The sequence below is a fragment of the Delphinus delphis genome, chromosome 16, assembly GCF_949987515.2.
Source record: "Delphinus delphis chromosome 16, mDelDel1.2, whole genome shotgun sequence".
NCBI lineage: Eukaryota > Metazoa > Chordata > Mammalia > Artiodactyla > Delphinidae > Delphinus > Delphinus delphis.
Genome location: NC_082698.1, coordinates 41299132 through 41325662, shown reverse-complemented (window position 1 = coordinate 41325662; position 26531 = coordinate 41299132). Strand labels below are relative to the sequence as shown.

Below are 26531 nucleotides of genomic sequence, written 5' to 3'. Positions count from 1 at the left end.
TCCCTTGATCATTATGTAGTGTCCTTCTTTGTCTCTTTTAATAGTCCTTATTTTAAAGTCTATTTTGTCTGATATGAGAATTGCTACTCCAGCTTTCTTTTGGTTTCCATTTGCATGGAATATCTTTTTCCATCCCCTTACTTTCAGTCTGTATGTGTCTCTAGGTCTGAAGTGGGTCTCTTGTAGACAGCATATATAAGGGTCTTGTTTTTGTATCCATTCAGCCAATCTATGTCTTTTGGGAGCATTTAATCCATTTACATTTAAGGTAATTATCGATATGTATGTTCCTATTCCCATTTTCTAAATTGTTTTGGGTTCGTTATTGTAGGTCTTTTCCTTCTCTTGTGTTTCTTTTCTAGAGAAGTTCCTTTAGCATTTGTTGTAAAGCTGGTTTGGTGGTGCTGAACTCTCAGCTTTTGCTTGTCTGTAAAGGTTTTAATTTCTCCATCAAATCTGAATGAGATCCTTGCTGGGTAGAGTAGTCTTGGCTGCAGGTTTTTCTCCTTCATCACTCTCAGTATGTCCTGCCACTCTCAGTATGTCCTGCCACTCCCTTGTGGCTTGTAGGATTTCTGCTGAGTGATCAGCTGTTAACCTTATGGGGATTCCCATATGTGTTATTTGTTGTTTTTCCCTTGCTGCTTTTAATATACTTTCTTTGTATTTAATTTTTGACAGTTTGATTAATATGTGTCTTGGCATATTTCTCCTTGGATTTATCCCGTATGGGACTCTCTGTGCTTCCTGGACTTGATTAACTATTTCCTTTCCCATATTAGGGAAGTTTTCAACTATAATCTCTTCAAATATTTTCTCAGTCTCTTTCTTTTTCTCTTCTTCTTCTGGAACCCCTATAATTCGAATGTTGGTGCGTTTAATGTTGTCCCAGAGGTCTCTGAGACTGTCCTCAGTTCTTTGCATTCTTTTTTCTTTATTCTGCTCTGCAGTAGTTATTTCCACTATTTTATCTTCCAGGTCACTTATCCGTTCTTCTGCCTCAGTTATTCTGCTATTGATCCCATCTAGAGTACTTCTAATTTCATTTATTGTGTTGTTCATCGTTGCTTGTTTCATCTGTATTTCTTCTAGGTCCTTGTTAACTGTTTCTTGCATTTTGTCCATTCTGTTTCCGAGATTTCGGATCATCCTTACTATCATTATTCTGAATTCTTTTTCAGGTAGACTGCCTATTTCCTCTTTATTTTTTAGGTCTGGTGCATTTTTATCTTGCTCCTTTATCTGCTGTGTGTTTTTCTGTCTTCTCATTTTGCTTATCTTACTGTGTTTGGGGCCTCCTTTTTGCAGACTGCAGGTTCGTAGTTCCCGCTGTTTCTGATGTCTGTCTCCAGTGGCTAAGGTTGGTTCAGTGGGTTGTGTAGGCTTCCTGGTGGAGGGGACTAGTGCCTGTGTTGTGGTGGATGAGGCTGGATATTGTCTCTCTAGTGGGCAGGTTCACGTCTGGTGGTGTGTTTTGGGGTGTCTGTGGCCTGCCTTATTATGATTTTAGGCAGCCTCTCTGCTAATGGGTGGGGTTGTGTTCCTGTTTTGCTAGTTGTTTGGCATAGGTTGTCCAGCACTGTGGCTTGCTGGTCATTGAGTGAAGCTGGGTGCTGGTGTTAAGATGGAGGTCTCTGGGAGATTTTCGCCATTTGATATTATGTGGAGCTGGGAGGTCTCTTGTTGACCAGTGTCCTGAAGTTGGCTCTCCTACCTCAGAGGCAGATCCCTGACTCCTGGCTGGAGCACCAAGAGGCTTTCATCCACACGGGTCAGAATAAAAGGGAGAAAAAGTAGAGAGAATTAGTAGAAGTATGAGGAAACAAAGAAGGAAAGGAGGGAAGGAAGGAAGGAAGAAAGAAGCAAAGAAGGAAAGAAGGCAAGAAGGAAAGGAGGGAGGGAGGGAGGGAGGGAGGGAGGAGGGAAAGAAGGAAAAAAAACAGAAAGATACAGTAAAAATAAAATAAAGTATAATAAAGTTATTGAATTAAAAAATTCTTTAGGAAAAAAAAAGGGACGGATAGAACCTTAGGACAAATGTTGGAAGCAAAGCTATACAGACAAAATCTTACACAGAAGCATACACATACACCCTCACTAAAAGAGGTAAAGGGGGAAAAATCATAAATCTTGCTCTCAGAGACCACCTCCTCAATTTGGGATGATTCGTTGTCTAAAGGAGGGAAGGAAGGAAGGAAGGAAAGAAAAGAAAGAACGAAGGTTAAGTATAATAACGTTATTAAAATTAATTATTAAGAAAAGATTTTTAAAAAAAACCATGGACGGATAGAACCCTAGGACAAATGGTGGAAGCAAGACTATACAGACAAGATCTCACACAGAAGCATACACATACACATTCACAAAAAGAGGAAAAGGGAAGAAAATCATAGATCTTGCTCCTAAAGTCCACTTCCTTAATTTGGGATGATTGGTTGTCTATTCAGGTATTCCACAGATGCAGGGTATATAAAGTTGATTGTGGAGCTTTAATCCGCTGCTTCTGAGGCTGCTGGGAGAGATTTCCCTTTCTCTTCTTTGTTCTCACAGCTCACGGGGGCTCAGCTTTGGATTTGGCCCTGCCTCTGCATGTAGGTCGCTGGAGGGCGTCTGTTTTTTGCTCAGACAGGACGGGGTTAAAGGAGCCGCTGATTCGGGGGCTCTGGCGCACTCAGGCCGGCGGGGAGGGCGGGGCACGGAGTGCGGGGCGGGTCTGCGGCGGCAAAGGCCGGCGTGACTTTGCACCAGCCTGAGACCCGCTGTGCGTTCTCCCGGGGAAGTTGTCCCTGGATCCCGGGAACCTGGCAGTGGCGGGCTGCACAGGCTCCGCGGAAGGGGGGTGTGGAGAGTGACCTGTGCTCGCACACAGGCCCCTTGGTGGCGGCAGCAGCAGCCTTAGCGTCTCCCGCCCGTCTCTGGGGTCCGCGCTTTTAGCCGCGGCTCGCGCCCGTCTCTGGAGTTCCTTTAAGCAGCGTTCTTAAACCCCTCTCCTCACGCACCAGGAAACAAAGAGGGAAGAAAAAGTCTCTTGCCTCTTCGGCAGGTGCAAACTTTTCCCCGGACTCCCTCCCGGCTAGCCGTGGTGCACTAACCCCTTCAGGGTATGTTCAAGCCGCCAACCCCAGTCGTCTCCCTGCGCTCCGTCCGAAAGCGAAACCCGAGCCTCAGAGCCTCAGCTCGCAGCCCCGCCCGCCCCGGCAGGTGAGCAGACAAGGCTCTCGGGCTGGTGAGTGCCGGTCGGCACCGATCCTCTGTGCGGGAATCTCGCCGCTTTGCCCTCTGCACCCGTTGCTGTGCACTCCTCCGCGGCTTCGAAGCTCCCCCCTCCGCCTCCCGCAGTCTCCGCCCGCGAAGGGGCTTCCTAGTGCGTGGAAACTTTTCCTCCTTCACAGCTCCCTCCCACTGGTGCAGGTGCCGTCCCTATTCTTTTGTCTCTGTTTTTTCTTTTTTTTCTTTTGCCCTACCCAGGTATGTGGGGGAGTTTCTTGCCTTTTGGGAGGTCTGAGGTCTTCTGCCAGCCTTCAGTAGGTGTTCTGTAGGAGCTGTTCCACGTGTAGATATATTCTGGTGTATCTGTGGGGAGGAAGGTGATCTCCGCGTCTTACTCTTCCGCCATCTTCCTCTCGATTCCCTTCCTTCCTCTTTACTTGTTTTCCCATTCTAGAACATGCATTAAACTATACTGTACAAGTGTAATACTAGGTGATATGAAGAATACAAAAACTAATTTCAGAACAGCTCTGCCCATCAAAATCGTACAACCTAGAAATTGAAATCACATGCATATTAATAGGTATAGGTTTGTATATAATAAGAGCATTAAGAATCATTTTGATGGGTTATTTGTGTCTTCAAAGAAGTGAGAGAGCTCTTTATACTGAATATATGAGGCAAAGCTTGATGAAGAAAGGGGCACTTGTGTGGATCACAAATGGTGGATGTTGCCCCAAGGTCTTGAGATAAGAAGCACAGCTGTTCAAATGATAGGCATTTCAACTTTTTAGTACAACAGTTCAGGAGGTTGTTATATTGCCCCATTCAGTAACTTTATAAGTTGACTACTTAGAAAATTGTTCTGACTTTGTAGTTCTAGTGTAATTAGAGCGGAGAGTTGGCTCCCAGTTTGCATGCAGTGAGGCTGATTTTATATACGTTTTAAATATACAGATTAAACCAGGCTTTCAGAGTGCCTCAATCTAAATTCAAATGGAAATGAGCCAAACATCTTAAATTATTAATTAAAATGCTCTCAGAACTTAAAACTTATGTTAAGAATTTCAATCACATATTGATAAAAAGTTATGATACACTTGTGTTAGCTGTACTCTGGCTGGATCAGAAGCTTTCGCATTTTGCAACAATGCAATTTTTTGATAGACATCTCATTACATTTTATAAGGACACACGAACAAGAGAAATGACTTAGTATGCTGTCATTATTTTTTATATTTAAAAAAACTCAATTTGGGAAACGTGAGATTACAGAACTAGGGAAGATTAATATTTTTATAAAGTTTTATAAAGTTATTTTTATAAATTTTTAAAAGTTTTATTTATATAAAAAATAACTTTTTATAAAGTTTTTTTTATACAGAAATAAAAGATATCTTCATTTTTACCGACTGATGTTTCTTCCTTCACTCAGTAAGATACCATTTCTGCCTAGTCAAAACTTTTAAGGTAACAGTGAGATCAGCAACATACCATGAATCTTCTCTATTATGATGAGGAAGTAAGAACTCCATTCATGTCTTTTCATGCTTTTCTCAGTCACATTGCCATTCCATGCTGGCATTCACAGCTCATAATACTTATTTGTAACGAAAAGAAATTTAGGGTTCTTCATTTGTCTGCATTCTCTTTTACTCTCTCTCTCTCTCTCCATATGCATTTGTCTCAGTGTGTGTTTGTATATATATCAGCTGTGACACATGTAGCTTCATTGTGTGGTATAATTAAAACATTTCATGTTCAGGTATAGGTTTAAGGCTTAGAAGGAATTTAGTATTGTTAATATTAGAGTTTTTCATTACTGGATGAGTTATTTAGCTTGAAGGTAAAGGAGAAGTGGTTTAAAAATGGAATGGAATGGAATAGAAGCCACAGTGATGTTCATTCATACCTCAAATGTTAAGCGGAGACCAGAAATGAGGAAAATATGTAAAATTTAAGAGTAGTAGAGGAGTGATTATCATTGAATATCCCCAAAGCAAATGAGAAACACTTACCATGTACAATTAGTTCCCAACATCTGTTCCATGAGCTTCTATTTCTTTGCTATACTGGAATCATTGTTCGAGCAAACTGTGCTTAGCCCGAGGGTAAGGAACATAAATTATGTATAATGTGAATAGTCTTCACTGAGCCAGTGTGGCTCAGTATGTACTTCTCTCATTCATTTTACTGGTTTTTCCTCATATAATTACTAGTGGACATATAGCATTGTATAAATGAATTTTCAAATAAAGTTAGCTAAATGTACTTACAAATATACAACCTCTAGCTTAATGTACATTACAAAAGTAGTATTTTTAAATTATTTCATAAATATTAAAATATTTCCTTGGGGGTATATAAGCACACATATGCCTAAGTTACGAGAGTCAGGTGGAAAGAACTATCCTGTGAAATAACCTAGCCCTGAAAATGAATAACACAAACTACAGTCTCAAACACTCTTAGGACCTCCTTTCTCATCTACACTGCTTAGTTCTGTTGTATGTTTACTATCACACCCTCCTGTGCATATCAGCTTTTGTTTCCTTTCCTTTAAAGTAAATTTCTTCAAAAGGAGGAAACCTGAGCTTTATATTTAAACTGCAGCCACATGAAAAAGAACAGACCTTTCTTTCTGGAACTAAAGTTCACAATTCTAGGACAGAGCTCTCTGATTGCTAACACTATGGTAGATGCCCAGATGAGTCCATGAATATCGGACCAAACTGTTTAAAATGGCTGCTCCCGGTCAACTATAAAGACATGGGAGAGAAATATTACTCAATGTTAAATTTATTCTATTGCTAAATTCTATGTTCCAAACAGAAAACGCTGTCAGTGCACATAAATATGTGAGTATTTGCACGTTCATTTTCCTCAAACCTCAGAGTTAAGTTGTTTTTCCTCCATGTTTGGCTCTCTCTCTGTTCCATACACACACGTACACACATACCCTCTGATATACAAGAACAGGAACTTCTCTTCCGTCTGAACCTAGGAATAAAATTGTTGGGTCACAGAAAGAGATGATAAGTTTAAGTAACTGTTTCTTTGTACACATGGAGCCCATAGTGCAAGGACATTTCTAACAGAGACCTCTGAACAGATACAAGATATATCTTGCTGTACTAAATACTGATTCTTAGAGCAGGTGAAAAAATAAGATGACTTTGGCATATAACAGTATTTGAGAAGATCTTTTAATTGCTTTGTACTTATTATAATTTTGCTTTCTGTAAAGGCTAATAACATATCTGGGGCCATAGCCCCAAGAAAAACAACAAAAAAAAAGGAAACAATGCATTTGTCTAATTGTTTTCATATATTTATATCACAGTTCTTCTGGATACTTTTTAAATGTATAAAATATTATATAATATTATGAATGAGAATGGAGATAAAAGAAGAAAATAAAGATGGGGATAAAATACCTGAGGCTAAAAAATGCATGTTACAATAATATATTCACCCATCAGTGATGAGGTATGCTTTTAAATCTAAGCTTTCTGATAGCTAGTGAAAAAAAAAAAAGAGCTATTTCCAGCCAAAAATTTCAAAATATCTATAAACTTAAAATAAATCCATTACTTAAGAGAACTACAATTCCTAATGGATCATGCAGGAGTTAATCTGGAGTGGGGAGATGCTTGCTGGAGGGAATAGGAAAATATAAATGATATGTTGTATATGGTATGTCAGGTCATTAAATAGAGTGATTAGAGAAGGCTTCATTGAAAAAGCGATATTAGAGTACAAAGCAGAAGGTAGTAAAAGAGCAGATTTTGTGTCTTTCTAGGGAGGGAGATCCTAGGTAGAGGACATAAGGCAAATGTACTAAGTTTGGAGTGTGTTTAGTCTATTGGAGAAATAGTTTGTAGGCTAGTGGCTAAAAGAACAGAATCAAAGCAGGCATTTTAGAATAATATAAGAAATTGGCTTTTATTTTCAGGGAGATTGGGAGCCACTAGAAAGTTGTAAGCTGACATATTTTAGAAGGGTAACTCTGGCTATTGTGTTGAAAATGGACTATGACAGAGCAAGGTCTGAAACAGAAAGATCATTTGGGACATTATTGCTGTACTCTGGTCAAGAGATAATGTTCACACAGACCAAGTTGATAACAATAAAGGTAGTAAAGCAAAAAGGTCAAATCTGGTTATATTCTGTATATAATAGTATTTTCTCAGAAACTGGATATGGGACATGAGAGACAGTGAGTCAACAATGACTAATAAAATTTCTTCCTGGAAAAATTGCAAAGAAGGAGTTTCCTTTTTCTGATGTGAGAAAGACACCATGAGGAATAGGCATAGATGTGTGTGGGAAGATCCAAAGCTCATTATGATGAGATCTCAATTTGATTTGCTTATTCGACATATGAGTGGAGATGTGGAGGAGGCAGTTAGGATGTGTGTTTTTGGTCCAGAAAAGAGGAAAAAGACATCTGGACTGGAGATTTATATTTGGGAGTCATGAGTCAAGAGTATATATAAGCCTGGATGAGACAATCAAAAAAGAAAAAAAATGCAGAATATATACAAAGAATAAAGTCATGGAGACAAGTATGAATAAGCAGGGGAGACCATGAGGGAGCAAACAGTGATGTGAACTAAGTCAGAAAAATATGGTATTCTGAAAGGTAAGTGAGAAGAGGTATATGAAGGAGAGGGTGATTAACCATGTGAAATGTTGGTGATAAAGTTGAAGATTGAGAACCAACTACCGAATTTAAGAACGTGGAGGCTCTTAATAAGAACTAGACAAAAACTTTTCTGGTGGGACATCGGGTTGAAAGCCTCACTGGAATATTTTCAAAAACATGTAAGTTGAGGTGTGGCAGAGGGAGTATGAGCTACTCTTTTGAGGAGTTGTGCTGTGAAGCAAAAATTCTTCATTTACTAACACAGCAATGTCATATAATAGACATTCGGTCTTGAATGTGCTTTCATTAGATGAACGTCATTTTTCATCAGCTTTGAGAGCAGGGGATCTTTATGGGATCACTCAATAAGGTTGTATAGGGATTTGTTTAAATCGAGAGAAAAGATTTCTTAAGGTGGAAAGAACAGCAGCTGCCCGGTGGGAGGAAATAGGGGATCTGGCTCAATTTTTTAACTGCCATTCTATAATCATTATATTTTAAAAAAAATGTATGGTATGGTCTGTTTCTTTATTTCAATTGCATCAGTTTGATGGTCTGAAAATAAAATCTTGCAGTATTCTGAGAGTCTGAACCTTTATCATTTTCATATGCCTGTGAATTGGATATAGTATAATTCACTTAGCGTTTATAGTTTATCATTTAGCCCAGCTGATAGAGTAAGTAAATGCTGATAAGCATTTTGACCTCAGTAATATGACCTCCCTTACTTGCTAGCTTGTTCACTTTTATTTACACCAGGAAGAAATGGCCTTTGCTTCATGACAAATTCTCAGTGATAACTGTGAATAAGCTGTTGCCCCTCCCACTTTTATTTTCTGTTATGCATATGCACAGTCTTCTCTTTTTTCTCTTGGGTTTCATGTATGCTTCTATCTTAGTTAAAAAAGTGACATTATGTTTTAAAATGTGTGGCTAGTGTTCCAAATTTAATGAAATAGTATGAATAGCACCTTTATATGCTTCAATCTGTACAAACTCCCATCCCAGTGACAGTGAGATGAAAAGTATTATTTATTAACTATGTGCTTTTACTTACATCCATTATTTTTCATAACAATGCATATTGCTGATTACAAGAACCTGGGAACTTGCCTAAGATCACAGATTTAGTAAGTAGTGGAGCCAAGATTTTGAACATAGATCTCTTGGCTTTAGGGCTGTCTTAGCTGTCTAATGCTGCATAACAATATTGAAATAAACAGTATTTTACAACACACATTTATCATTTCACAATTACTTTGGGCCTGGAGTCCAGGCATAGTGTAACCAGTTTCTCTTATGGTGTCAACAAGACTATAATCAAGGTGTTGTCAAGGCTACAGTCTCAGCTCAGACTTGGCTAGGGAAGCATGTGCTTCCAAGGTAACTCGGGCTTGGCAAAATCACCTTCCTTGTGGTTGTAGGACTGAAGTCTTCTGTATCTGACTGCCTGTCATCTGACTACCCTCAGCTCTTAAAGGCTGCCTTGCTTCCTTGCCATGTGGGCCTCCCAACATGGCTAATTGTTTTGTCAAATCCAGCAAGGGAAAGAGAGAGAAAGAGCTTCAACAAGATAGTCACTAGATTCTCATGTAACATAACCACATAATGTACACATAAATATAACTTCCCATTACCTTTGTCATATTATTTTGATTATAAGCAAGTCATAGGTCCCACCCACACTCAGGGGAAGGGAATCACATAAAACCAGGAGGCAGGCATATGGGGGTACCTTAAGAGTTTGTCTACCATGGAGTCATTTTAGCTTCTGTAAGCTCAGGATACAGCTTCTTTCTTTAGAATTCTTCCCTCTGCCACAGTGGAAAGAAGGTACAATATTTGTCCCAAGGGATTCTAGGTTAGTATGTTCATTTCTTAAACTGATACTCCAAGTCTGACCTGAAGTTTTATTGGGTTATCCTTAATGTCAACTATTTTCTTTTATGAGTTGTTAGCTATAAGGTCAGAGACTATATCTATTCTTATGGCTATAATTTAGGAAAATTAGTTCTAAGATCAGGTAGTTGATAATTACATTGTACTATTCTCCCTGTATCTTTAGAATTGTTTCCATTTTAACCCTTTAAATGTTGTCAGAAAATTGTAGGGCACAACAATCCAAATAATGAATTTATACATCAACTGGATTTTTGTGTGAGTTTCCCATGAACTCAAAACGAAACTAACAAGGTTTTTGTAATTTCACATTTTTTTAAAGATTTATTTATTATTTATTTTATTTTTGGCTGCATTGGGTCTTAGTTGTGGCACACGGGATCTTTGTTGAAGTGTGCAGGATCTTTCATTACGGTGTGTAGGCTCTTTGTTGCAGTGCATGGACTTCTCTCTAGTTGTGGCACACAGGCTCCAGGGTTCGTGGGCTCTCTAGTTGTAGGATGTGGGTTCCAGAGCATTTGGGCTCTGTAGTTTGTGGCACGCAGTCTCTCTAGTTGAGGCACGTGAGCTCAGTAGTTGTGGTGTGTGGGCTTAGTTGCCCCGCGCCATGTGGGATCTTAGTTCCCTGACGAGGGATCGAACCCACGTCCCCTGCATTACCACTGGACCACCAGGGAAGTCCCCGTAATTTCATATTTAAATTAAAAATTTTGTGTATTTTCAAGGTGAACTCAAGATATAGGGAAAGGATATCTAAACTGTGAATTAGTAAACCTGGGATTTGGTATTGGATATGGTTTTATTAGCTGTGCCACCTTGGTCAGGTTATTTCAATGCTCGGGGTAGGGAAATTTTGAGATACCAGAGGTTTGGCTTCGTTTTCCATATATATATGATATATATATGAGATGGTAGGTTCTTTTCTAATTGTAAAATTCTGTGATCTTATTTTTAGTTGAGCAAATGAACATGCCTACTACATCAAAATGCATAACATACATACATTTACTTAATATTTTATTTACAACAGAATAGAGATAATAGCAATTGTCTAAATGTCAAGATATTTATATCAATTTCTAAGGAAAAAGTTAAGACTAGAAGGGAAAAAAATCCCTTTATTCTTAAAGTTTTATACTTGTATGCCTATGCCATACTTGATATATCACCTGTTATGCATCGTGAAGTAAAATATAAGTAAATAAAAGGTATTGTTACTTAAGTAATGTGAGTGAAGTACACTCGAACAAAGCTGCCCATTTTGTAATGGTTTGTTCTTTTGAAGTAAATAAAATATAAATTTTAAAGACTAACATAATTTTGCAAAGAAGTATGCTTTTAAATCACTATTTCAAATCACTATTGACTTGATTGGTATCATTTTCCATCTTTAGCAAATATTGTATGTGGCTAATATATCCCCAGCATTCAAACACAGCCCAATTAATATTGCTATTTTCTTTATGAAGTTGCTGGATACACATATATTTTCTTCCCTTTTACCAAGTAGTTATCTAGATATGATATGAACATAGGCTTAGCTAAAATGTGTAGTTTATATAATTGTAAACCAAGAAGTGTGAAAAATCAAGAAAAGTCCAGGAAAGTTTCAACAAAGATGAGGATTTGAGCATAAGAAGAGTTTTACTTAGCCTGACAATCTTCGAATCTAGATTTTACTCAATAAACAACTACATAATGGCCATGCTTACTGTTTAACCTCACTGAAAAACTATATATTAGCTATAATTTCACTTTTTAAGAAACTTTGTTTTAATCAAATAATGTACATTTGGGAGCTTTGTTCTGGTTTCATTTGCAAGGAGTAATATACAAGAAAATGCAACAGATGCTTCTGCCTATATGATGTAGCTGAACATTCTTCTAGTTGACTTAAACTGGGGAAAGATTGTTGGGAGAGATTTTATGCAATTCATATTGGTTATACACCTTTGCATAATTAATTGTTTTCTAGCAAGTAGTGTGTTCTGTGCACAGAGTGATTTTCTTATTTTAATGTTTGGAATGAACCCAGTCAGTTACTCTTTCCCTGTAGAACTTACTCTTTCAGAGTCATTGAATTAGGTTAATTAGAAAGGCAATGGACCCCTCTCCTCACTGCCACCTCCATAGCATTTTTAGAAAGTAACCCACTTGTGTTATAACTGCCTATTTAAAGAAGCAAATACAATATTCAGGAATATATTAAATATTCAGTTATGAGTTAGTTCCTATAATAGTGTGTGTGTGTGTGTGTGTGTGTGTGTGTGTCCCTAATAGAACCAAATGTGTGCTGGGGATGAGTAAAAAGTGTTCAAGCTAAAGATCACTACTACTATGAATTTGTGAATAAGATCCTTTTCTTGCCATCAAATCTAATTTTAGTTTCTATGAGCAAAATCAAAATTGTGTGAAGTTAGAAAGTGGAAAGAGTGGGTCACTCCCTAGTGATAGCAGGGATTGCCTATCAATCCTTGGATGGATTGCCATCACCAGAGACAAAGAATTATCTTTACAAGTTTACCTATAGTGAGCATTCTCTCCCTACCTTCTAACTTCCCAGAGAGATTACTTTGCATTCAAATCCTTTGGGCCCCTATGAATTCTTCAGATGGCTTGCCACACATGCCTTAGCTTTGTGACATGAAGAGTAGACTTGGTTTGTAAAAACTTCTGGGACATAAAATAAGTCATTTTGCTTTAGTTTCAAATGCTTTTGCTTCCAAAATGGAGTTAATATAATATAAAAATATATAATATAATTAATAACATTAACAACAATAAACATAATTCACATTTGTCAATTGCTTATTCTATACCAGGGACTGCAATCAGTACTTCACATGCATTATCTCATTTAGTCATCAGATCAACCCAACAGCTCTTCTTTGATGCAAATTATCTTATACACATTGGTAAATAGGGGAATGGAGTTGGTATAAGGAAGGGATTTTATTGATTCATATGTTATTTTACAGTATATTTATGTTTTAACATATTCTGGGCACATTTTTATCACAGTTAAAAATAAATAGCTATGTAAGCAGATCTTAAGAAAAAAGCTGAAAATCTGCAGCACCTTTATTTAATGCAAGTAGAGTTTACATTAGTGGTTATGATTGATAATATGTTAATATGGAGAAGCTGTGGGTACAGATGAAGGAGGTGTGAAATTTTTTTCTGAGTTTAAAACAATAGATTAATGAAGAAAGCTAAATGCTGGATCGAATTTTCAATTTCATTGAAAAAAATCTGCATTTAGAAGCAAATGACCCTCAATACCTACTTCTTGAAGGAAGAAGCATAAACCCCAATATTTAAGGCTGTAAATATTGACTATGATGCTTGAAGAAAATATCATTAAATACTTAACTGTGCTAGTATTTTGATTGTGACTGTTTCAGCTTTCGTTAGTGCTTTCGATACAAGAATACAAGTTTTTTTTCAACTGCATACGTATGGTGCTATAATAAAAAATACCTCTTCCATTGTGGTATTGATTTTTGATTTTGTAGAAGAGAGAAATTGAAGGTGAGTAGTTATGTAATCTGTCCACTTTCACATGGCTCTTAAATTGTGGATCCAGGATTAGATTCTAACTCTGTCAGTTCCAGGGCCAGCTCTCTTCACTTCTATGACATGAGTGTCAAACTAAGTGAATTCCTTTTTCCTGATTTCAACCATTGTTTATTATGCCTTCCCTTCGTGAACCTGCATAGATGTATGTACACTAGAGAAAGACCTGCTATTACTGCTGTTATGCATTATGAGTCAAGGCATAAATGTTAATGTTAGTTGACCTACTTATTATACTTTATTTTTTTCTTAATCAGAAAATAAAATCCCCTTTAATTTCTTAATTACATATTGAAAACACAGGCCAAATAATTTTTCAAAGGTTAGTTGTGTGAAGTATTTGTAAAAGAGTGTATACTCAGGCCTAGAACATATTTGTAGACCAGAAAATGCCATCATTGTCTGATCTATACTTTTGAATGTAATATCTGTAGATTATATATTTGCTAGTTGAGTAGAAAAATGGCAGGATCAGTTTCGCTCATATATTTACATATATGTGTACTAGTATGTGAAAAAGTAGAAGTAAATAATCTGCCATTTAGAAAAGTATGTGTGTGAGTGTGTATTTAAACATTATTTAGATATATTGTTATAAAAGAATGGTTCATTTCAACATTCCCTAGTGAGATAAAGCTCATTAGTAATAACATGATAAAGAGATATTATAGATTATTATTATTACTATTATTATTATTAACTTGCTGAGAAAAATCTTCCAGAGTCCCCCCCTTTTATTTGTAATTGTGCAATGATACAACATTGAAGCCAATTTTGTGCCTTATGAAAATGCAGCAATACATATTGTATTATTATTCTTCAAGCTAGATTCATATTTATAGATTATATATTCTTGTATGCTATCCTAAGGCAATGAATTTTCTAGATATGTGCCATTTATTCTAATGTCCTTAGGAGGGTACATTTTATTTGCATGGCCACATCTCTTCTTTATACCATAAGTTTAGTAAAATGGATCAGCTGAAAATGATTGCTGTAAGCTATAGTACATTATTGTTTGTCAAAGGGATCATTGCAGCATGGGAAAAAAGAGGGGATTTGAATTGCATCAGTGCTGTTTGCATTCAATTTTTAAAATAGACGGAATCTTTAGCAGAGTTGGAGAGATTAGAGATCTCTCGCTTCAGCTCTTACTCAACAAGTGTCTACAATTCAGCCCACGGAAAGAATAATAAGAAAGCAAACATTGAAATGTCACATTAAAATAGTATGTTGTTCTAGTTGAGTACCCCAGACATGTCTTAGAGAAGAATGGCTTCTATTGTGTATCTGAACACTAGTTTTGTCTTTCACATTAAGATTTATGGTTTATGGATTTGCTCTAAGATAAAAGATGAAGAAGCAGTTCTCACCATGGGAGTCTCTGCTACTTCTTTATCTCTTCCTTTCTCTTATTTTCAGGATATCTCTTTTCATATCAGAAGTCTTACTGAGTGAATTGAAGTATCAGCCTCTGTTATTATAGGCTTTCCTTTTGTTCAGGATAAAATTCAGTGATAACTCCTGCGAGAAGTGATGGACAGGGCGGGGAACAGATTCATGCTGTTAAAAGGATGCAAGAAATAGATGATGAGACTCACCAAGTGTTTGAATCTGTCTCCCACCTCATCTCCCCAAAATATCATTTATAAATAGCATTATAAAGGTATTTTTGCCTTTTTGAAGCAGGACATTTTCTATATCATGACAGATATAAAGTTGAATATCTTCAGTTTGAAACAGATTTGCAAGTCAGCTGGGGTTTAAGCATATGATCTTTGTTAAAGAATGCATACAGGTAGAATATATTTTCAAGTAATTCTCTTTGGTTTGCAGGTACTATTCTGGTGGATAACATGCTGATCAAAGGGACTGCTGGAGGACCAGAGCCAACCATAGAACTTTCTTTAAAGGACAACGTGGATTATTGGGTATTGCTGGATCCTGTTAAACAAATGCTTTTCCTGAACAGCACGGGCAGAGTTCTGGATAGAGATGTTAGTACATTTTTTTTCTTTGTCCCTCTTTTACAACTTAATCATCATTTAAATATCTGCATGTATTTGTTGATATATCAAATTTTTGTTATATAATTTGAGTTTATTTTCTGTGTTCATCAACAAAAACATTTTTTTTAACTCCTTGAAAGAAGAAAAAGAAAGAGGAACCATCTGTGTCTGAGAGAACCATTGTATTCCTCTTCTGACATCCTGGAAGCTTGTCAGACTTCTGAATAAGGAGAGAACAGAGTGCTCAGAATAAAGGGGTGGTAACCTTGGAAAAGCAGGATACGCACAGCCCAATTCATGGCAGAATTTGAGAGTACAACTACATGTTGGCTTGAGGACAGAAACTTTAGTTGAACTACTAACAGGCGGGTGCTCTTCAAGCAGTAAGTGTTCATTGAGAGATGAATGGCAATGTGCTTATAGAGCTGAAAAAAATGAAAAGAAGGTGAGCAGAAGTTTCCTGGCAGTGTCCCAGTCCAGTTGCTCTCAGGTAGTATGACCTAAGTAGTTAGGTATTAATAATACCTAAATAACCAAAGTTAAATGTCTTCTTTCTGAAAAAGTTAAAAAACTTGAGTAGATTTAAGTAGCTCAGTAATGTAATTTTAGTCTCACTTATTTGCATTCTAGTCTTGAGTGCAGAGAAAAGTGTGTGTATGTATGTGTGTGGGTGTTATAACCAGTAATTGTACAGGACCTTGGGAAAACTTGAGAAGTACATCTAAACATGCCAACTCCCAAATTTCCACTTTATAAAATCGAAATGTCAGATATTCAACCTAGGGAACCTGAATCATATCACCACAGTGTTCGGGATTTATGATTCACTTTAAATATGTGTGAAGTAGATGATCCCTAATCTATTTCATATCTAAAATTCAGAGTCTTTAAGAGCTTTGTGTTGAGGTGGGCAGTAATAGGACTCTCGCACCAGCATGGGCTGCCCTGCACACTTGGGGAGGCCCATAATTCAGCTGACTGAGCAGTGGGGACAGATGTGAGAGGAAGATATCAGTGGAGAACAGGAATGAGTCTGTTGGCTCAACCTAGGGGGGAAAAAGTCATCCTTGATGCTGTTCCCATCTCCATCATTGCCCTCACTCACTATGTCGTTTCATCATGGCAACATTTTTCACACCCCACAATTTACAGTTTTGTCTGGGTGGTTAAGAAGGCGTAAAACGGAATAAGGACAGTTGTTATCTTAGAATTTATCTTGCCTTATCTTAAGTTATCTTATAATAAGTCTTGCTTTTATGAAAGCAATTTGGATAACGGCACAAACTGGCAAGGTGCAAGAGTCTCCCCAAGCTGTGTTACTCACAGGCATCCTTCTTTTTTTAAATTACATCATACTATATTATATTACACCTGGTTTCAGGTGTACAGCATTATAGTTCAAAATCTGTTTACACTACAGAGTGATCACCACCACAAGTCTACTTATCATCCATCATCGTATGGTTGACCCCCTTTACTTGTTTTTCCCACTCCCCACAAGGCATCCTTTACTGGCTTTAAGTAGGAATACTCATATCCAAGTCATATGAATTTTATAATGTAACATGTTTGGAGAATTATAGAATATTTATCTATTTTAGGCCACTGTCATTTTATATTTTGTTTCCTTTTTTAAAATCACCTATGATTATGATAATTTACTTGTTTACTGGTAAATTACTTTCTTTTTGGAATCAGATTTTTTTCTCAATTTGATATTAAAAAGCATAAGTTCTAGGTCTGATTTATGAGTCAAAGGAAAAGATAACCTTCAGTATTCATAAAATGCATTCCATGTCTCCAACCTACAACATTGTTTTAATTACCAAAAATCATCTTCACTTTTTAAGATACTTATCTGTTTCCTTGGTATTATTGTTTTTTAATTTCTGATAAGGGCAGCATTTATTGGACATTGGGCAAACTGAAATAGTATCATGGGAATACACTTAAAAATTGATTTGACCTGAAAGAAATAATTACAAAAATGTGCACACGTATCATTTAAAGAACCATCCAGGCTTTTTTTTTAAGACAATAATCAAAAATAATTTCCTTTCCATTTAAAATGTTCTTTTGGATTAGAAATGCTATGGTTAAGTTAAACTTGAAAAGATGTTTTACAAATTAAAGTGTTGTCATTGGACACCTACCTGAAATTAGCTAAAGATGCTGGAGAATAGGACACCTAAAGAATATTAAATGTTAAATGAATATGGCAGAGGGAAATCTGTAAAGAAAAACAAAACAAAAGAAAACAAAAATATGCTTACATATTTGCAATGTATTTACCAATTGGCAAATCAACTTATTGAAATAGTGACAAGATAGTAAATAAAAGATGTTCTAAACATTTATCTAATTATTTAGATAATTTATTTATAATTATATATAATTATCTAGATAAATATACAGTTATTTATCTAAGTGAATTCAAGCCTGTATAGTTAAAGAACGTCATGACAAAGATCTAAGTTTGCCATTTTGTACAAGTACTCTTACAGGGTGGTGGGACTTACAAAACCGGAATTAAAATAGCCACAGGATTTGGGCCGGGCCTTCTATGAGTAGGGGCACTTTGCAGCTTTTTTTTTTTTTTCCAAATAGAATTTGTGACCATGAAGGAGTGACAGATAAATAATAAGACGTTATGCCTTTATTTTCTTTCCTGGCAGCATTAGTTGAGAAAGGTTGATGAGGAAAATGCTTTCAGTTCAGGGTAAAAAATAATAATGTTAATTAAGAATGCCCTCAATCCAGAAATTGAAAGTGTGAGATTAAATGGTTTCTGTTACAAAATTAAGGTGGTGGAGCCCTCACTGACAGAGAAATCAGGAAGAAGAGAGGACAAGCCAGATAGTAATACCAAATGTAAGATCAAGGCAAGATTAACTAGATAGAGCACGTATTTTTAATACAGTATCATTTAAAGTTAGCTGAGTATAGATGCTTTACAGAATTATTGAATGTTAGAGCTGAAAGGAAACAAAGTTTTGCTAATTCAGTATTTTCTTTCATAAACTGTGCAGTAGATTTAGAGATAAATATATAGGTAAAGGGCCAGTCTTTAAAATTTAGCACATGTCTATAGTAACATGAGAAAAATGAAACAAAATAAAACAGGAGTGATTTTTTCCCCCAAAGTTAAGTGTATTCATTTTATTCTGATATCATCCCCTTTTCACATTTTTAGATTATTTGTTTTAGTTCTGTGAAAAATGCCATGATTATTTTGATAGGGATTGTGTCGAATCTGTAGATTGCTTTAGATAGTATGGGCATTTTAACAATATTAATTATTCCAGTCCACAAAAAAGGTATATCTTTCCTTTTATTTGTGTCATCTTCCATTTCTTTCATCAACATCTTAGAGTTCTCAGAGTACAGATCTTTCATCTCCTTGGTTAAATTTATTCCTAGGTATTTATTCTGTTTAATGCAGTTGTAAGTAGGATCGTTTACTTGATTTCTCTTTCTGATAGTTCATTATTAATGTATAGAAATGCAACAGTGTTCTGTATATTAAATTTGTTGTATCCTGAAACTGTACTGAATTTATTTATTAGTTATAGTAATTTTTTTGTGAAGTCTTTAGTGTTTTCTACATATAGTATTATGTCATCTGCAAATAGTGACAGTTTTACTTCTTCCCTTCCAATTTGGATATCTTTTATTTATTTTATCTCGTCTAATTGCTGGCACTAGGACTTCCAATACTATGTTGAACAAAAGTGGTGAGAGTAGCATCCTTGTCTTATTCTTTTTTTTTTTTTTTTTTTTTTTTTTTGCGGTACGCGAGCCTCCCACTTGCTGTGGCCTCTCCCTTTGCGGAGCACAGACTCCGGACGCGCAGGCCCAGCGGCCATGGCTCACAGGCCCAGCCGCTCCGAGGCACGTGGGATCCTCCCGGACCGGGTCACGAACCCACCTCCCCTGCATCGACAGGCGGACTCTCAACCACTGCGCCACCAGGGAAGCCCCCTTGTCTTATTCTTGATCTTAGAGGAAAAGCTTTCAGCTTTTCACCATTGGGTATGATGTTAGCTGTGAGTTTGTCATAAATGGCCATTATTGAACAGGCTGGCTCAGGCTGCGGCCGCGGCAAGTTGCATCATTTTCCAGTCTGTCCGTGAATGTCGCCACCTGAGACAGAGCCAGGATGTTTGGGATGCTGAGCAGCAGCTTTGAGGATGATCCCTTCTTCTCTGATTCGTTCATGGCACACTGAGAAAGTATGCGACAGATGATGAGAAATTTTTCTGAACCTTTTGGAAGAGACATGTTCAACATCTCTGATGGTAGAGGAAGAGCTTGTAACCGTATGGGATATGAGGATGGAGAAAACTCCTTGACTTGTACAGATGTCAACCCTCTTCAGTCAATGGACCAAATAATGTTAAATATACGAAACAGTATGCAGGAATTACAAAGAAACTTTGGTCACTTTTCAATGGATCCAAATGGACATTTGTTTAGTTCTTCCTCAGTTATGACTTATTCCAAAGTAGGAGATGAACAACCAAAGATTTTCCAGACCTCAACTCAAACTCGCAGGGCTCCAGGAGGAATAAAAGAAAGTAGGAGGGCACTGAGAGATTCTTGAGAGTGGACTAGAAAAAATGGCTGTTGGTCATCACCTTCATGACCAAACTCATGTCATTAAAAAGTCAAAGAATAGGGCTTCCCTGGTGATGCAGTGGTTGAGAGTCCGCCTGCCGATGCAGGGGACACGGGTTTGTGCCCCGGTCCGGGAAGATCCCACATGCCACTGAGCAGCTGGGCCCGTGAGCCATGGCCGCTGAGCCTGCGTGTCCGGAGCCTGTGCTCTGCAACGGGAGAGGCCACAACAGTGAGAGGACAGTGTACCGCAAAAAAAAAAGAAAAAGTCAAAGAACAGCAAGACTGGAGATAAAGAGGTCAATCAAGAGTTCATCAATATGAATGAAAGTGATGTTCATGCTTTTGATGATGAGTGGCAAAATGAGATTCTGAAGGGGACCAAGGGGACACTGGTACAATCTAGAAAACTCTAGGATGTGAAGCATTGGTCATGAGAATTCAGGATCCCAAGAACTTAAAAGAAGGGAGAAATTTCATCTAAGTCCAGCCATTGAACGTGGGAGAAGATCAAATGTTTCTGTGGACAAACTCAACATCAAAGGATCACCTGTGAAAATCAACAAAAAATAAATAGCATTGCATTTGATTTGTTTAGTTTTGGTTGTTTGAACAGAGAAAGTAATGGTGCATAGTAATACATGTAAGACCAATCGCTTGTTGTTAAATCAATACTATGTTCTTAGCAAAAAAAAAAAAAAATTGGCCATTGTGTTGAGCTATAGTACCAATCTACCAACTTTGTTGAGAGTCTTTTTTTTTTAATCATGAATGGATGTTGAATTTTGTCAAATCCTTTTTTTGTACCTATTGCGATGATCATATGATTTTTATCCTTCATTTGGTAATATGGTGTATAATTTGGATTGATTTGCAAATATTGAACCATCCTTGCATCCCTGGAATAAATCCCACTTGATCATGATGTATGAACCTTTTAATATATTGTTGAATTCAGTTTGCTAATATTTTGTTAAGAATTTTTGCATCTATGTTCATCAGGAATATTGGCCTCTAATTTTCTCTTTTTATAATGTCTTTGTCTGGTTTTGATATCAAGATAATGCTGGCCTCATAGAATGAGTTTGGAAGCATTCCTTTCATTTGTATTTTGTCTTGGAATAGTTTGAGAAGGATAGGTATTAACTCTTTAAATGTTTGGTAGAATTCCCTTGTGAAGCTTTCTGGTTCTATACTTTTGTTTGTTGGGAGTTTATTGATTATTCGTTTAATTTCATCACTAGTAATTTGTCTGTTCATATTTTCTATTTCTTCCGTATTCAGTCTTGGAAGATTATATGTTTCTAATTTGTTTATGTCTTCTAGGTTGTCCAGTTTTTGACATAAACTTATCTATAGTAGTCTCTTATCATTGTTTGTATTTCTATGATATTAGTTGTAAATTCTCCTCTTTCATTTCTAATTTACTTTATTTGGGCCCTCTCTCTTTTTCTCTTGATGAGTCTGGCTAAAGATTAATTTTGGTTTTCTTTTAAAAAAAACAGCTCTTAGTTTCATTATTCTTTCTATTGCCCTTTAGTCTCTATTTCATTTATTTCCACTCTGATCTCTATCATTTCCTTTCGTCTAATAATTTTGGGCTTTGTTCTTTTTCTGATTCCTTTAGGTGTAAAACTAGGTTGTTTATTTGATATTTTTCTGTATCAATATAAATTTCCCTCTTAGAACTGTTTTTATTGTGTTCCATAGATTTTGGAAAGTTGTGTTTATATTTTCATTCTTCTCAAGGTATTTTTTTAAATTTCCTCTTTGATTTCTTTGTTGACCTATTGCCTATTTTTTTAGTACCATGTTGTTGTCTCCACATGCTTGTATTTTCTGCAGTTTTCTTCCTGTAATTGATTTCTAGTTTCATACAATTGTTGTGGGAAAATAACTCAATATGATTTCAGTAATATTAAATTTATTGAGACTTGTTTTTTGGCTAGCATGTGATCTATTATGGGGAATGTTCCATGTGGACTTTAAAAGAATAGGTAATTCTGCTCCTCTGGATGGGATGTTCTATTGCTACCTATCTAGCTCCTCTGGATGGGATGTTCTATTGCTACCTATCTAGTCCATGTGATACAATGTGTCATTTAAGGTCAATGTTTCCTTTTTGCATTTCTGTCTGGATGATATCCATTTGATATAAGTGGGGAATTAAAGTCCTCTACTATTATTGTATTAGTGTTAACTTATCTATTTATGCCTTTTAATATTTGCTTTATATATTTAGGCACTCTTAGGTATATATATGTTTAAAAATGTTATATCTTATTTAGTTGACCTCTTTATCATCATGTAATGCCTTTGTCTTTTGTTATACTCTTTGTTTTAAAGTCTATTAATTTAAAGTCTATAATTATTGTCTCATGAGCAATATTCTCTATTCACTATTGGACATAGGATAATAGTGGTCACAATAAAATCAATAATTCAAATTGCAATAAAAAATATAATTCTGGCACAGTCCTGTTATACTTATCTCAAAACTCTGGGCAAACTTCTAAAAGATTTGAATAGTGAAAAATTGTGTTCATAACAATCCCAACATTTTAAAAAAATTATGGAAGTATAGTAGAGTTGATTTACAATGTTGTGTTAATTTCTGTTGTACAGCAAAGTGACTCAGTTATACATATATATATTCTTTCTCATATTCTTTTCCATTCTGGTTTATCACAGGATATTGAATATAGTTCCCTGTGCTATACAGTCAAACCTCGTTGTTTATCCATCCTTTATATACTAGTTTGCATCTGCTAATCCCAAGCTCCCAATCCTTCCCTCCACCACCCCTCTCTCCTTTGGCAACCACAAGTCTGTTCTCTATGTCTGTGAGTCTGTTTCTGTTTCATAGATATGTTCATTTTTGTTGTACTTAGATTCCACATATAAGTGATATCATATGGTATTTGTCTTTCTCTTTCTGACTTACTTTACTTAGTATGATAATTTCTGGGTCCATCCATGTTGCTGCAAATGACATTGTTTCATTCTTTTTAATGGCTGAATAATATTCCAGTGTGTGTGTGTGTGTGTGCGTGTGTGTGTACACACACACGCACACAGACACACACAGCATCTTTATCCATTTATCTGTCGATGGACATTTAGGTTGTTTCCATGTCTAGGCTATTGTATATAGTGCTGCTATGAAAATAGGGGTGCATGAATATTTTAGAATTATAGTTTTGTCTGGATATATGCCTAGGAGTGGGATTGCTAAATCATATGGCAACTCTATTTTTAGTTTTTTGAGGAACGCTCTATACACTTTTCCATAATGGCTGCACCAATTTACATTCCCATCAACAGTGTAAGAGGGTTCCCTTTTTTCCACACCCTCTCCAACATTTATTATTTGTAGACTTTTTAATGATACCTGTTCTGACCAGTGTGAGGTGGTACCTCATTGTAGTTTTTGTTTGCATTTCTCTAATAATTAGTGATGCTGAGCATCTTTTTATGTGTCTGTTGGCCATCTGGATGTCTTCTTTGGAGAAATGTCTATTTAGTCTTCTGCCCATTTTTCAATTGAGTTGTTTGTTTTTTTGTTGTTGAGTTGTATGATTTGTTTGTATATTTTGGAAATTAAGCCCTTGTCTGTCACATTATTTGCAAATATTTTCTCCCGGTCTATAGGTTGCCTTTTAATTTTGTTTATGGTTTCCCTTGCTGTACAGAAGCTTGCAAGTTTGATTAGGTCCCATCTGTTTATTTTTGCTTTTATTTCTATTGCCTTGGGAGACTGACCTAAGAAAACATTGGTACAGTTTATGTCAGAGAATGTTTTGCCTATGTTCTCTTCTAGGAGTTTTATAGTGTCATGTCTTATATTTAAGTCTTTAAGCCATTTTCAGTTTATTTTTCTGTATGGTGTGACGGTGTGTTCTACCTTCATTGATTTACATGTGGCTATCCAACTTTCCCAACACCACTTGCTAAAGAGACTCTTTTCCCCATTTTATATTCTTGCCTTCTTTGTTGAAGATGAATTGTCCATAGGTATATGGGTTTATTTCTGGTCTCTCTGTTCTGTTCCATTGATCCATATGTCTGTTTTTGTGTCAATACCATGCTGTTTTGATTATTGAAGCTTGGTAGTATTGTCTGAAGTCTGGGGGGGTTATGCCTCCTGCTTTGTTCTTTTTCCTAAGAATTGCTTTGGCAATTCTGGGGCATTTATGATTCCATATTAATTTTAGGATAGTTTGTTCCAGTTCTGTGAAAAATGTCATGGGTAATTTCATAGGGATCACAATAAACCTGTAGATTGCTTTGGGTAGTATGGCCATTTTAACTATATTAATTCTTAGAATTCAAGAGCATGGAACATGCTGAATATCTTAACATCTCTTCTTTTGGATTTTAAATTGGTAAATGCACAAAGAGCTTTGACTTCTATTTCCAGGCCAATATCCATTTAACTACTAAGTTTTGTACTTTTATCTCCACAGTATGTCTTGCATTTGCATCCATCAGCATAACTCCAGGACAGTCCCTCTTAGTTCTCACTTGACTTTGGAAAAATCTCCTAATAGTTCTCCTTACTATATTTCACGATTCAACCTTCTCCAGTTTTAGTGTCTCAAAGCACAGTTATGACCTTATTGGTAGATGAATTCTCAGTGCAAACTGTCCCTTGAGGTTTCCTAGATTCAACCTGCAGCCTATCTCTTTTCCTTTTATTTAGAAACATATATTCTCTAATCTAGGAAAACTGAACTAATTGCTGTTCCCTCAACATAATCTAACTTTTTCTTATCATGCCTACCCTGATACTCTTTTGAACCTATACTTTGAAATTACCTTTATCCATTACCATCAGTTAAATGTTATCTACTACCAAAACATGTCTTAAATTTCTACTCTCTACATAAAATATTTCCTAATAGTAACACTGGTACATAATTTCTTACTCCAAACTCCTAAGCCTTCAAAACTCTTTTTTTTTTTTTTTTTTTGGGTGTGCCATGCAGTTTGTAGGATCTTAGTTCTCCAACCAGGGATTGAATTCAGGCCCCAGCAGTGAAGGCACCAAGTCCTAACCACTGGACTGCCAGGGAATTCCTTCAGAACTCTTTTTTGACTCACATTGTAGTTATCTATATTCATCTCATATCAGTTTTACAGGATTTGCTTAATGTAAAAGGACTGTGTCATATTAATCCCAAACCATGTTGAACTTTGCATAAAATAAGTACAATTAAATAAACTTAGTGTCCTTAATAACTGATTGTGAAAAACCTACACATTTCTAAATATTACATATACCTAACAATATTTTCAAATCCGTACTTTCTTCTTTAGGCAACTTCTTTAAATATACCATTTATTTTGAAAGCTTAATTTATGAAGTACACTTATAACTCTGGCCAGCCATTTATGTTAACTTTTGTTTCATTGTTTAAAAAGTATTTCTACAACATACTGGGTCTTATTTCTTTTCACTGTCCTCCAGTTTATTTTTAAAGTAATGAAGACTTTTTATTTTGTAAAAATAGTATTTATATAGGAAGAAAAATCATGATAAAAAACTTCCATTCCTGTGAGGAGTGAATAACATTTGCCTTTGCTTTATGAAAAATAAAATCAGTTCTTATTCAGGTTTGCTAAACATTTACTTATTAAGCAATCCAAATAATGTATCTTCTAGAAAAAACTCAGTTCTCCTTAGACTGAATATGTATGCTATAATCTACACTGTTCGCATCAATAAATTATTTATAAAAGCTTCACTTTGCATGTTGCAACTTAAGTGATTGAAAAATGTAATAAATGTTTTTCAAATTAAAAAATTCATACATATTTATTGGAAAAAAATTCTTCACCTACTTTTTACTCTTGGCCTTACTTTTCAAAGATAACCTTCATCAACTGTTGGTAGGTATCATTCCTGAACTTTATCTATGTATGTCAAAATGTATTCACACATGTGTACTAATATACAGATATGCAAATATACATTCAGAGTACTATGCTGAACAATTGTTTTTAAATTTGGACAATAGTTTGCATGTCTAGGTATATATGAATGGTAATCACCCTAATAATTACCCCCAAACAGTTTATACACAGCATTTTTTTTTCTGATTTGTTTCATGAATGAAGCAATTTAAGAGAATCAGAGAAAGAATTGCCATGACTTATTTTTGCCACCCAGTTATTAAAAATAAACCAAAACTTCCCTAACACATTCCTAAGCATTTTAGATTCCCTAAACTCTCACTAATAGACTTGGTGGAACTGTCTTTGGTATATTTATGACCTTGTTACAGAGCAGAATAGATTCTATTCCAACGTGACATTACAGTGAATGCTGTATATTAGCCACAGGGAATTCTTGCCTTCATCATGATCCATTATGGTTGGAATTTATTGCAAGCTAAGTTCTATCCATGCTACCAACAGTTGCATAGGGGACTAAAGTTGACAGTGACAAGAGTTCCAGGTGACCTGGTTATATCTAATCTATGGGCACTTAGTGCGAGTAAGTGGCGCTGAGTCGCAGCACACTACATCTGATCCTCTACTTACAAAGGTTGTGACCTTTCTGTCCCATG

The 26531-nt window shown here is 36.1% G+C and overlaps 1 protein-coding gene and 1 pseudogene across 17 annotated transcripts in view; both read left to right on the top strand.

The window, feature by feature from the left end:
* The window catches only part of PCDH15 (protocadherin related 15), a 724552-nt gene that overhangs the window by 248231 nt on the left and 449790 nt on the right, over positions 1-26531 (top strand). For all 17 annotated transcript variants that reach the window (XM_060034587.1, XM_060034586.1, XM_060034585.1 and 14 more), the window contains one exon: positions 15170-15330. In XM_060034587.1, coding sequence (XP_059890570.1) covers positions 15170-15330 — 161 coding nt within the window. The remainder of the gene's footprint in view (positions 1-15169; positions 15331-26531) is intronic.
* On the top strand, positions 19502-20532 carry LOC132439369 (myeloid leukemia factor 1-like; annotated as a pseudogene).